Here is a 13,489-nt window from a genome sequence, read left to right as displayed (position 1 = left end):
GTAACATGTCTGAAAACAGTGTTATCTTTATGTTAGTTAATTTTGCTTGCAGGAGTCTGGTTGACTTGAACAGAGCTGGCATTCCATTGATGGAAATAGTATTCGAGCCAGATCTTTCGAATGGAGAGGAGGCGGCTGCTCTCGTTCAGGAATTAATGCTTGTTCTCACTCTGCTGGGGACTTGTAATTGCAAAATGGAAGGTAAGTTAGTATTATTCCATTATTTGTGCTCAAATGGAGCATTTCATGATAACAGAGTTATTCAGCTCGAATATGTTCGTTTCAAATTTTTGTAGGAAGGAGTTATTGATACAATTTTTTATAAAAAAAGAAATTTATGAATACTAGTTATGATACTAGTATAGCTATACTTGTCTATTATTTAATAGTTCTGATTAATTCCTTATATTGGTTGCTAGGCAAACAGCATTCTTGTTTAAGATCATTTTTAAGAATCTTATATAAATACGTCTATCTTTAACCACCTGCTGCTTAACCTCGATCGTTAATAGCTCTTCCATGTGAAGTTATACTGTAAGTCATATTAGTGATACTTTGAGGCCGCACTTCTCCAAATAATATCTTAGCTTGTCATAGATAAGAGGAATTATAAGATTTGGTCTAACCCAAAAATTTGAAGATGGAATCATTCTTTTAATTCTCCATTTCAAAACAGACAGTGAAAACTCGTGAAAGGCACTGCCTAGTTATTTGAGGCTAGCTACGATGTTGGTACGTATATACAGGGTGTCCCACGAAAGGTGTAACAGCCGAAGTCCATGGATTCTACATTGAATTTGCAACAAAAAATTTCCAGTGAAATTTTCTTATACCGACCTTAGTTTTCGAAATATATCGATTTTTCGATATTTTTGAAAACGGTAATATCTAGAAAACTATCAATCAAAATCTGATTCCAAGGACATGGTTAGGAAGAGGACGAAATTTCCAATAAGATTCATATAATTTCTTCCTTTGTTTGACGTTTTTGAACTTTTTATGAGCGTTCAAAGTTGAAAAAAGTGCATTGGTCGAGTTCAAAGCCAAATTTCAAACAGTTTGAACGCTCATAAAAAGTTCAAAACATGAAATAAAGGAACAAATTATATGAATCTTATTAGACATTTCTTCCTCTTTCCAACCATGTCCTTGGAATCAGATTTTAACTGATAGTTTTCTAGTTATTGACTTTTTTCAAAAATATTGAAAAATCTCGAAAACTAAGGTCAATATAAGAAAATTTTACTGGCCATTTTTTGTTGCAAATTCAATGTAGAATGTATGGTCTTCGGCTGTTACACCTTTCGTGGAACACTCTGTATATACAGAGTGAGTCATATGTATGGGAACTCTTCAATAAGTTGGAGACTGTTGTAGATATAATACTGTTACTTTCAGGATAAGTTATTGGTCAAATACTCTACCTTTTGACGTACAACTGAATTTCAACCCCTCATAAGGGGAGTAAGGAGTTGTAACTCGAATATTTTAAATGTAAACACCCATTGTGTGGTACATCATTTTAAAGGCCTTTCAAAAACAAGAAAGATGGCATCGATAAAAATGTTCTATGATATTTGTATCCAAAATGGCGGCTGATTGAAGTTATAGTTTTTAAATAAATATAGTTTTTAATGAAATGAGGGTTTGTAACTCAAATATTTCAAATGTTAACATCCATTGTGTGATACATCATTTTAAAGGCCTTCCTAAAACAAGAAAGATGACATCAATAAAAATGTTCTAAGATACCTTTATCCAAAATGGCAGCTGATTGAAGTTATAGTTTTTAAATAAATAATTGATAATGTTCAATCAGTCGCCATTTTGGATAAAAGTATCATAGAACATTTCCATTGATGTAATCTTTCTCGTTTTAAAAAGATCTTCAAAATTATGTATTACACAATGGGTGTTAAAATATAAAATATTTGAGTTACAACCCCTAATTTCCTTAAAAACTAAAAATTCAATCAGCTGCCATTTTGGATACAAGTATCATAGATTATTTTTAACGATGCCATCGTTTTTGTTTTAATAAGGCCTTTATATTATGTACTACACAATGGGTGTTTACATTTAAAATATTCGAGTTACTACTCCTAACTTCCCTTATGAGGGGTTGAAATTCAGATGTACGTCAAAAGGTAGAGTATTTGACCAATAACTTATCCTGAAAGTAACAGTATTATATCTACAACAGTCTCCAACTTATTGAAGGGTTCCCATACATATGACTCACTCTGTATATGCTTAAGCTTTTCCAGGCCCAGTTCAGTTAACAATAAAATACACAAATAATAACAAATTGACAAACTAATAATCAAAACCAAAACGTACATATAGGGTAATAGTGTTCAACATAAATATGTCTTGTCTGGTTTTCTTCCTTTTTGTGAGTTCAGATTCCAAGCTCTCCCACAGTCTCCTCCAGCTATGACATGGCTCGCTCATCCGCCAGGTGAATACCCCTGAGTCCCCCTTCATAGGAATACAGTGGGCAGTCATCCAGCAAGTGCTGCATCGTCTGCACATCTTTACAGGTGCAGTGGGTGGCCAGTGGCTATGCCCTAAGTAGTTTGTGCTTGAACACACCTGCCTGCAGATGTACGAAAGTGATTCAACCTGCATCACAGTTTCCTCTTCAAATCCATTCCTGAACCTGAAACCATTCCTACCGCCACAATTCTTTAAAATCTTGTCTCTCAACTTGCGTTGGAGATAATGCCTAGACCTCAATCTTGTAAGGGGTGGATTCAGCATATTATTCTTGATTAGTGGGAGCTCTTGTCTGGAGGATAAGCGGCGGCTCATCAACTGATAAGTCCTCTTTTTTCTTCTCAATGCTGGTGGAACAATGTTGCATAGGACAGACAACCACTCAGTTTTAGTGGGTCTCATGGTTCCACTTATTTTCCTCATAGTCTCATTCATGATGGGTGATGTCTATTTTCTTAGAATGAGTGCTGTGCTCCCATAGTGCTCTGCTGCACTATATATTAGTGCCAGGCTAGATGTTTTAGAGCCTTCACACTGCATCCCCAGCTTGTACCAGCCAGTTTACTTATAATTTTGTTCCTACTCTTCAGTTTGTTCTTGAGATTCTCAAGATGCTGTCGAAAGGTTAGAGTTTTATCCAGCTTTACTAGCAAGTAGCGAGGGGCCTCACAGTGATTTATTCTCTCCTCACAGAAGACAAGATTGAGTTGACGATTAGCTTCTGTTATTTAGATGGAATGGAATGCCGTGGTCAGTGTCTTAGCTGGATTTGGCCTGAGTTTCCAGTCAGCAAAATACTTCTTCAGAACATTCAGGTCATTGTTCAGCTCTCTGAACGTGATGTTTTAGATTCATAGGAAAGAGAACAGAGAAATAGAAATAGATTTTCTTTGTCTGACCCATTAAAATGAAGAAGTTGAGCTTGTTTTTACTATTTTGAAGATTCATGAAAGCTTGCGTTTCTTTGTCTAATCCATCAAAATCATGAATTTGAACTTTTGTACTGTGTTGAATCTAATAACTACATAATAGCAAAAAATTAATTTTGAGCTTCTCGTATTTTATATTACTAGTCAACTTGTAGTAGCAGTTTGTTGTAACAAGTTTTCTTGTAATATTCATCATCTTCAGTCTCTTCTTTCAATATTTATATAATTTTTTCACTGAAAATAAAATGTATAACATAATTGTAGATACTATTCTGTTTAACTTTGATTTGACTTTGTAGAAGGTAGTCTTCGCGTTGATGCCAATGTATCAGTGCACAAACCTGACACACCACTAGGTACAAGAAGTGAAATAAAAAACATTGGCAGCATCAGAGCAGTGGCAAAGGCTATCGACTTTGAAATCGATCGACAAATTTCAGTGTTAGAAAGTGGGAAAACTGTTGCTAATGAGACACGATCTTGGAATGCTGAAACTAACAGTACTGTACCAATGCGAGACAAAGAAATGAAACAGGTATATTCCATAAGTGATTTGTTTTTCCATCTTGTTTTGTATGAATGTGATTTTTCACATTGAACATCATGTAAAACAAATTTAAATCTATTTCTTACCGAAAATTGTGTGTAAATTGCTCTTTGAATAGCGTCGGCTGAATAATCATTTTACAGTGAATACAAGTCGTATTCTTCAAAATTCGGTTTGTTCAATTTCGTCTTGTAAAACATCATAGAATTCGAAGTTTCTAGAAGTACAATACTTTTGTGTTAAATCAAAGATTGTTAATGTTTAATCGATTAATTTAAACATTCTCAAGAATAGAATATTATACTATACTAGCCGTCAGGCTCGCTTCGCTCGCCATATCCGTCTATCCGGGGGGCGGCCAAAAATAAGATCAGCGGGCTCGCTTCGCTCGCCTGCATTTTTCATTTGAGCATTCCATCAAAAAGTCAAAGTACTGAGAAAACGCAGAAAAGCTGAGAAAAACGTTGGAAAAACGCTGATTTCGGGCATATCTTTGATGAAATATTAAAGTTACCTCATCACAATATTTTTAGACCCTAGCTGAACCTCTGTACCAAATTTGAACATTTTCTGTCTATTACTTGATGAAAGAACAGAGAAAACACAAAATAACCGCTAATTTTTGGGCGTATCTTTTGCGTTATTTCAAATTCCTTCTAACACAACATTATTACACCCTAGCTGAGCTTCTGTACTAAATTTAAACATATCTGTTCATTTGTTCTCGATAAAGCCGAGAAAAAGCTAATTTTGGGCGTATCTTTGACGTTATTGCAAATTCCTTCTAACACAACATTATTACACCCTAGCTGAGCTCCTGTACTAAATTTGAACATTTTCTGTTCATTTGTTCTCGATAAAGCTGAGAAAACGCTAAAAAACGCTAATTTTGGGCGTATCTTTGATGTTATTGCAAATTCCTTCTAACACAACATTATTACACCCTAGCTGAGCTTCTGTACTTAATTTGAACATTTTCTGTTCGTTTGTTCTCGATAAAGCTGAGAAAACGCTATAAAACGCTGGAAAACGCAGATTTTGGGCGTATCTTTGGAAATTTTTCCAAATCCGTTCTTAGTGCGCCTCTAAAGGGCCAACTGAACATACCTACCAAATTTGAACGTTTTTGGTCTGGTAGATTATTAGTTCTGCGAGTGAGTGAGTCAGTCACGAAAGCCATTTCGTTTTTATATAATAAATAAATATAGATCATCCTAAAACAAACAATAAATTAAATTAATGATGTGCACCTATGCATACTCACATAATCTTTCTGTAAGGAAAATAAAAAAATCGAAACACATTTTAAAAGAATACCTTGATGAATTTTCATCCTATGAACAAATAATTGATTAAAAACAAGAATACTAAATATGAATTTGATACAAATATTGAAATAGTCAATACATAAGGAAAGATTTTCTTACAGTTGAATTCGCTGTATAATTTTTTACAAGTATGACTTCTTTCGACTCTATTTTTGGGAAAATTATATTCAATTTACATATCTAGGGATATTCGATATTATAAAGCTCCTTTAGCATGCTCAATAGCACTGATCAGTGTAACTGGAATGATTATAGAACTTTGGAGATTATAGAAACCTTTCTCTGGTAAAATATTGAATACTATTTATGGAAAAATTTTATAAAAAACATATATGTTTTGCATTCTAAAAGTGTTACCCTCTTGTATGTTTCTTGAATTCAGCTCGAAATATTCATGCCGAATGAATCTTAGATCTAATTTACAATAAAAGTAAACAAACACTTTACTGTAATGTACTTTAAACTCTATCTGTTATAATTCATGAATGCTATGACCAATTTTCTTTTCGCTATTCATTTTTTCTTGAAATATACTTCTTTCACCTTGGAATTTTAATCGTGTATACGTAGAAATCTCATCTTGCCCATATCATCTCTGACTGAAACCCTACTTTCCACCATTCAGGATTATCGTTTTATGCCTGAGCCGAATCTTCCACCTCTTCATATTGAACTTACAAAAGAAGAAAGCTCTTCCAATAGCATCGTATCCGCTCCAAGGTTGAAGAAAACTCTGCCTGAACTACCAGCTGAGATGAGAATACGCCTAAGGAGTTACAAGTTGACTGCTCAGGATGTTTTCACTTTGGTGGTGAGTCTACTGATTCAAATCATCCTTTCCTTGATGTATCTGTATTAAAATTCGTAATAGAAATTCCGTTAGATATGTTTCCAACTGGAGAATTCGATTTTTATATCATAGTAGACTATACCATAGAATAAAACAATCTTAGAAGTTTTCACTATTAATTTAACATTGGATTTGAAATAAAAACACTTGTGAAGTGGTAAGAACACTTACTTTGAGTAGTGGCAATCGTTTCGACCTGGCGACCTGGGTCTTCATCAGACTAAAGAAACTGACTCTACTTGTGTCGAGACTATGTGTGGTAAGGAGTGTAGCTGGAGAAATTGGTGGGGGGTTTGTGGATGTGCTATTTGGTGGGTGGTTTTTTTTTAATTGTGATCTATTTTGTCAAAAAGTGTGTGGAATGAGAAATTTTTGACAAAATAGATCGCAATTCGAAAATTCCGTCCAACTAGCACATCCACCAACCCCCTACCCTATCATCCCCACCAATTCTTCCCTACACTACTTATACCTACCATTACTTATAGCATTGCCAGTTGCCAAGAGTCGATTGTTTTTTTAATTCAATTTTTTCAGAGCTCATAAACTAAAAGTTAATTGTTTATCAATTACTATAAGACTATAGCTACATTTCTTTTCAAATTCAATTTTTTTAGGTCTCATAAACTAGAAGTTCATTTTTACTATAGTCTATAGCTATTTCAGCTTTAGGGTTATTCTTGTTGAGGGCTCGTAGAACTTGATCAAATACTTGAACTATATAAAATCAAATATCTACAGAATAATAGTTGTGATTGACAGAATGTTAGCAGTTTGCGATTGCTGTTTGAGAGGATGATGACCAGGAAACCAAGTCGCAGTGCCACCAAAGTTGCGCATCTAATAACTGTCGAATTACTTGCCTTCATCAATCGTGAAGAAATCACATTGGATCAATGGTAATTTAAAAATTAATTTTCCTCTCCTACAAAGTTGGCACATGTTATGGTATGTTATATTATTTTTCCTACAGTTACCCGAAAAAGTGCTCATTCCCGCATCAATATGCAAAATACCTTATTACCACACCCAGAGCGGGAATGTAGATTTGAGTGCGGCAAACACTTTGTCGCATTCCAAATTTGCAACATAACAACACAATAGTTATTTGTGCAACTAGTGAGCAAAGTGACAGTTTGCTGCACCAAAAAAAACGTTTAAGCACGAGCCGTAGGCGAGGGCGGAATGGTTTCTTGAGTGCAGCAGAGGAACTTTGCGCACGTATTTCACATAACATTTTTCCTACAGTTACCATTGAATATGAAAAGTGGTTGATTATGGGTAAAATGATGGCTGAAATCCAACAAATGTCTGTCTGTATAATTTTGTTATAAATAACAACTTTAATTTATTTTAAACTTGATAATCCAATTGAAAATTAATAATCGATAATTTATTCAAATTAAAAATTAAATTGATCCAATTAATTTAAAAATTTGAATAATTTTGAGAAAATCTTAATTTCTAAAAAAATTTTCAACCAATCAATTTATGAATGAAAAAAATATTATTTGAAATAATGAATAATTAATAAAATTCAAAATGTATAATTTAATGAGTTCTCATTTCTATTTATTTGAATATCAGAAAAAATATAGATAGAACAAATTCGCATTCAAAATACATGCCAACAGTGTCAACAACTGATTGGGATGGCTAAAAGATAATACGCAAAGTATAAAGAGTACGCAAAGTAATACTTTGTGCACTAGAGCGGAAAAGTGATTCTTTGCGGCCTGCAATCAGTGCAGAAATGGTCACTTTCCAAGGTACCTGTAGGAAAAATAGAAATAGTTAACACGTTTTATGAAGGTTGAGTGCGGCAAAGTAAAAGAAATGTTGGTAAACCTGAATAATGTTGCTGGCTGGAAATTTTTGTAAAACAGCTGATTATAAAAGCGTGATATTGAATAACAAACAGTAAATAAACAAGAAGTTTTGATAGTATTCAATATCAATATTTTTTACTTCTATTCAAGTTATCATGAACGATTTTTCATGTGTGAGATGCCTATATTTTTAACTGGAAGACATTTGAAACATTTATCAACCATTTTCATGATCAAGGAATCAAGTAGTTTTATATCTTTATTTACTTTTGTGGTTAGGTTACTCTTGTTACTGATACTAAGGTTGTGATTGTAATTTATATTCAAAACAATAATGTATCCATTAGGCTTGAAACATAAATATTTACACTTCAAAAAAGTTATTCAGTTCTTCAACACCCCGAAACATCTCTACTCACATTTTCGAAGAACAGCTTCAATGAATGCCATTGATGAATTAGAAACAGAATACAGAATAGATGTTATTGAATACCGTAATCAAAAACACTGGATTTACAATATCCTGTTTACTCAACAGTGACTTGAATGATTGAAGTTAAGCATTTCAGGTAAATGTAATGTCTATATAATATAATTTAATCACGTTTTAAATAATGCAGTGTAACCTTAATTATACGTTTCATGCGGCTACTGGGCGCTTAGCCAGAAAAGCATAAAGGCCAAATTGACATGTTTACTAATGTATTTACAAGAAAAAACAAGCAGAAATTATATTCTTACACTAATTGTGTATAATATATCATTCAGACTCAAACTTGAGGATATTTGGAACTGGAATAAATAGTTCACATGAAAATTTCATAGAATGGTCAGGTTAAACTTAAGTTTGTCCTGAGGGCTGATCACTAGCCTAATCCTTGATTAGTCCTGGGCCTATTAACTTATCTATTTATTTACATTAATAGAAAAATTAAACCATAAGCTTACAGCTTTGATCGCATAGACAAATTAATCAATAAAACAAATTAATGGGCACCGTATAAGTAAGTATAAGCAAAGTTTTGCTGCATAACTTTTGTGTTTTCGGATAGGAGAATATTAAACTGTTAGTCACGGGTGAAGTATAACGTTTGTGAGGCTCATTGATGGCTCAAAATACATATATTATCCAGACAAGTGATATGGCGATTTCTAGACTTGATGACTTCTTGTAGATGAAGTATTATTATAATTGAATCTCATATAACTTTATAATATTCATTCTATTGTCATTTAGACTGAATTTGAAATAATTCTGTTGTGGAATAGTTGCAATATTTATTATAAGCATTAAAAATACCAAAGATTTGCACAAACATTTTATTTGGTATAGGACATGTTCACCGTCTATTACTGACTTTTCACATTCTATGGTAACTGTAGGAAAAATTTAATGTGCAATACATGCGCAAAGTTTCTTTGCTGCACTCAAGAAACCATCATTTTTTTTTTCAAATCAAATCAAATTTTATTCACAATTTCAAAAAAACAATTTAGGGTCCTGCCAAACCTGTAGGTTTTTCGGCGGGTGCCCAATCACAAAAACAATATTAAGAACATAATTAGGTAAGTTTACTAGGAATTTTTATGACATTCGAAGTTCGAAATAAATAAAGAAAAAGACAATATGTAATGTAATAAAAACAAGAAAGTATAAACTAAAAAATAACTTTACAAAGTTTGTTGAATAAGAAAAATCAACTGAAAAGTATGAAAACTAAGAAGAAAAATAGAAAGAAGGATTGTTTCACACTATCTTGATAAAACATTTCATCGCTGAGGCAGGCGGCAGTGTCAACAATGAGAAAAATAGAATTTCAGCCAGCCAGAACTTAGAAAAAATATAAAAACTCGCTGGTAATTGTGTAGCCAAATAATAGTAACAACAATAATAATAATATATATTATAGATAATCTAAGTATATAATAAATTATAAGTTTAGTGTGTTTGCTTTAATATTAAGATACATCATTATGTCCTTTTTAGTGTAGTCTCGAATATTTTGGGGAAGTCTATTGAATAAGTAGGGAAGAACATAGTGGAGGGATCTTTTGCCGTATACATTATTGAATCTGGGGACTAGGAATATTAATGGAAATCTCAAGTTGTAAGGTGCGGCAGGAGCAAGAAATCTATACTGAAAATTACATTTAAAAAGTGTTATAAGTTTGTAAAAGTAAAAATTTCTGGGTGATAGGGTATGGTAAAATATATAGATGTTTTGTAGGTTGTTTGGATCAATATTAAAGACAGGGATTCTGGTTCATTCCGCACTCATGCGTGTTTCCGACATTTCCGGCTCGTGCGTGAAAGTTTCTTTCGGTGCAGCAAAGTGGCACTTTGCGCACTAGTTGCACAAATAACTATTGAATGTGTTGAATTGAGTTGAGTGTAATAATAGCTCTATCGATCATACATTCAGCCCATTCAACGAAGTGCTATAGAGGGAAAAGTTTGGAAGACAATTTTTGACCCCGAATTTCTGTTTAGGGTAGTGAGGAGGTAAACATATCAAAAGTCCTCACCCCTACCCCCTGTGCTAAGGGGGTGGGGGTGGTTCAAAGGTGCCATTTTTTGGTTTCTCGCATATAACTCAAGAATTATGCATTCTATAGACATGACTATTCTTTAAGAAATTATAGACATAATTTCCTACAATATTTATCTCACAACTTTTTCTATATCTCTTTCACTTTTCGAGATATCCGCTCTAAAAGATGTGACATTTTTGAAAAAACACATTTTCCTTAATTTTGTTGCTATTTTTGCTCTTATAACTTTTTGAATATCGATGGTAAATATCCATGCTGATCATGAGCTTATAGAGCATCAAATTCTCTTCAATTTGATTTATAATTTCACAAGTTTACGCTCATCCCCACGACTGTTGTAGCAGCTTTAATGTTGAGTGTGAGATCTTCAGTTATGCAAAAATAGACCAATTGACAAAAGAATTTGGAGAGAATGTTTTGAACACAATTTTTGACTTCGCAGCATGTTAGGACTAGTTGGGGAGCTAACATATCAAAAGTCCCCATCCCTACCCCTTGTGCTAAAGGGATGAGGGTGGTATAAAAGTTGCATTTTCAAATGTTTTGCTTACACGCTCATATCTTGAGAAAAATGCGTTCAACCGACATTACTAACTATTCATAAATGAAGCTCGATATATTCTCTACAATATTTGTTCTGTGGTGATTTGTGATATCTCCAACAGTTTTCGAGATATACGCTCTTAAAGGTGTGAAATTGTTACAGCTTTTTATCCTATTTTTTAATGTTTCATGGCCTACAACTCTTTAACAATGTAACGTAGAAATGAATTCTTACCGTAGATTCGTAGAGCTTTGTTTTCTCTTCAATTTGATGTATTATTTCACTATTCAATGTTTTCCTTCTATTGTTATAGCAGATTCAATGTGGGGGTGAATTTTTCAACTCTGCAACAAGTGTCAACTTAACAGTTCCATACATTCAATAGACGGGCTAGAGATTCGTTTTTTTGCTATGTTTACCTCCTAACTAGTCTTCATTATGCTACAAAGTCAAAAATTGTGTACCAGATGTTCCAGACTCAAATTTCATTGTCAAGTGATCAATTGTTACAAAATTGAAACTTCACCCCCCACATTGAATCAGCTATAACAATAGAAGGAAAACATTAAGTAGTGAAATAATACATCAAATTGAAGAGAAAACAAAGCTCTACAAATCTATGGTAAGCATTAATTTCTACGGTGCATTGTGGAGAGTTGTAGGCCCTGAAACATTAAAAATGCTCTATAAGCTCATGATCAGCATGGATTTTTACCATCGATATTCAAAAAGTTATAAGAGCAAAACAGCAAAAATTGAAGGAAATTGTTTTTTTTTCAAAAATGTCACATCTTTTAGAGCGGATATCTCGAAAAGTGAAAGAGATATAAAAAAATTTGTTAGATAAATATTGTAGGAAATTTTGTAAGCTTTAATTTCTTATAGAATAGTCATGTCTAAGGAATGCATAATTTTCTAGTTATATGCGAGAAACCAAAAAATGGTACCTTTGAATCACCCCCACCCCCTTAGCACAGGGGGTAGGGGTAGGGACTTTTGATATGTTTACCTCCTCACTACCCTAAAAAATAGAACTGCGGGGTCAAAAATCGTCTTCCGAAACCAAAAAATGGTACCTTTGAATCACCCCCACCCCCTTAGCACAGTGGGTAGGGGTAGGGACTTTTGATATGTTTACCTCCTCACTACCCTAAAAAATAGAACTGCGGGGTCAAAAATCGTCTTCCATACTTTTCCCTCTATACCCTTTTTTGAGCATTCATTTCCTGGACTAATTGTCAAATTACATTTTAGCTTATACAATATTTTGGTTTAACATCTATTCTACAAAATCAATAAATTCCTAATGAAGATAGAACACATTAGTCTATTGTAGATTATGGAAATTACGAGATATTGCAATTATTCAAATGCTAATGAATTTATTATTATTATTAAACCAAAATCCAAATTAAATGCTGTAATTCACCCCGAAGACTTCTGCTACTGCAAATATTGACAACAGGGTAAACCAACGATTTATATATACTAACTGGATAGCGAACAGAGTAGGCTTTGCCAGCCGAGAAACGGTCCGGCGCCTTTTCAGCCATCCCCTCCACAAAGGGGCATATGAGTAGCCTACTGCCAGCCGGAGTCCTATGAACCATTAATAACTTTCATTAAAGCTCCAAATGTCGAGCACCTTATACGATGGTTGCTACATGTTCTGCATACAATTGCACCAACAGATTTAAGAAAGGAAGTGATATCTCATTTTATCAGTAAGTTGAATATATTTATTCTTTTATGTAGATTGAAGTACCATTATTCTACCTATTCATTCAATATTACTACGTTTCATATTATTATTACTATTCATTCTTCTTATTCTACTATTATTTTTTTCTTGCACTGAGGGGGCATTTCAAGTCAGTAATTTGATTTTTCTATATAAATAAACTTAATGCAGTAAGTCTTTCCCAACTTATAAGAATTGCAATAAGTAAGCTCAGAGAAGTAGGTGTAACAGTCCAAAATGTGACTTTCGATAGAGCTAGCACTAACATAAGTGCTATGAAAAAACTTGGTTGCGAATTCCCAAACAAACCATATTTCAGAATCAATGACTTGGATTATGATATTTGTGTTATGTTGGACCCCGCTCATATGATTAAATGTAGGAATGCCTTAGCTGATTTGAGGAAGATTGAGTCACCGGATGGTACTGTGGATTTCAGGTACATAGAGAATCCATAAAACTATGGAGAAAGCCAGTTTTTGATGCATTTAATCTTGCTTAATCAACTTTGACCACCCTGTTGTAAACGTAAAGATTTAAAATTTCTCTCATAGAACTGTCACTATTAAGAAACAAACTTCTGAATTGGGACTACACTGAGGAGTGCTCAATACCTCTGCGGTTCCCGTTTCATCTGGAACTTCAACCGTTGCACGGATGCTTAGCTGT

The 13,489-nt window shown here is 33.6% G+C and overlaps 1 protein-coding gene across 1 annotated transcript in view; it reads left to right on the top strand.

Annotated features, from left to right (window-relative positions):
• The window catches only part of LOC111050705 (glutamyl-tRNA(Gln) amidotransferase subunit B, mitochondrial), a 29,542-nt gene that overhangs the window by 5,752 nt on the left and 10,301 nt on the right, over positions 1-13,489 (top strand). Inside the window, exons 5-8 of the mRNA XM_022337059.2 lie at positions 53-201; positions 3,728-3,963; positions 5,929-6,114; positions 6,916-7,052. Coding sequence (XP_022192751.2) covers positions 53-201; positions 3,728-3,963; positions 5,929-6,114; positions 6,916-7,052 — 708 coding nt within the window. The remainder of the gene's footprint in view (positions 1-52; positions 202-3,727; positions 3,964-5,928; positions 6,115-6,915; positions 7,053-13,489) is intronic.

This window comes from Nilaparvata lugens, chromosome 7, assembly GCF_014356525.2.
Source record: "Nilaparvata lugens isolate BPH chromosome 7, ASM1435652v1, whole genome shotgun sequence".
Lineage (NCBI taxonomy): Eukaryota > Metazoa > Arthropoda > Insecta > Hemiptera > Delphacidae > Nilaparvata > Nilaparvata lugens.
This window is presented reverse-complemented; position numbering and strand designations above follow the sequence as displayed.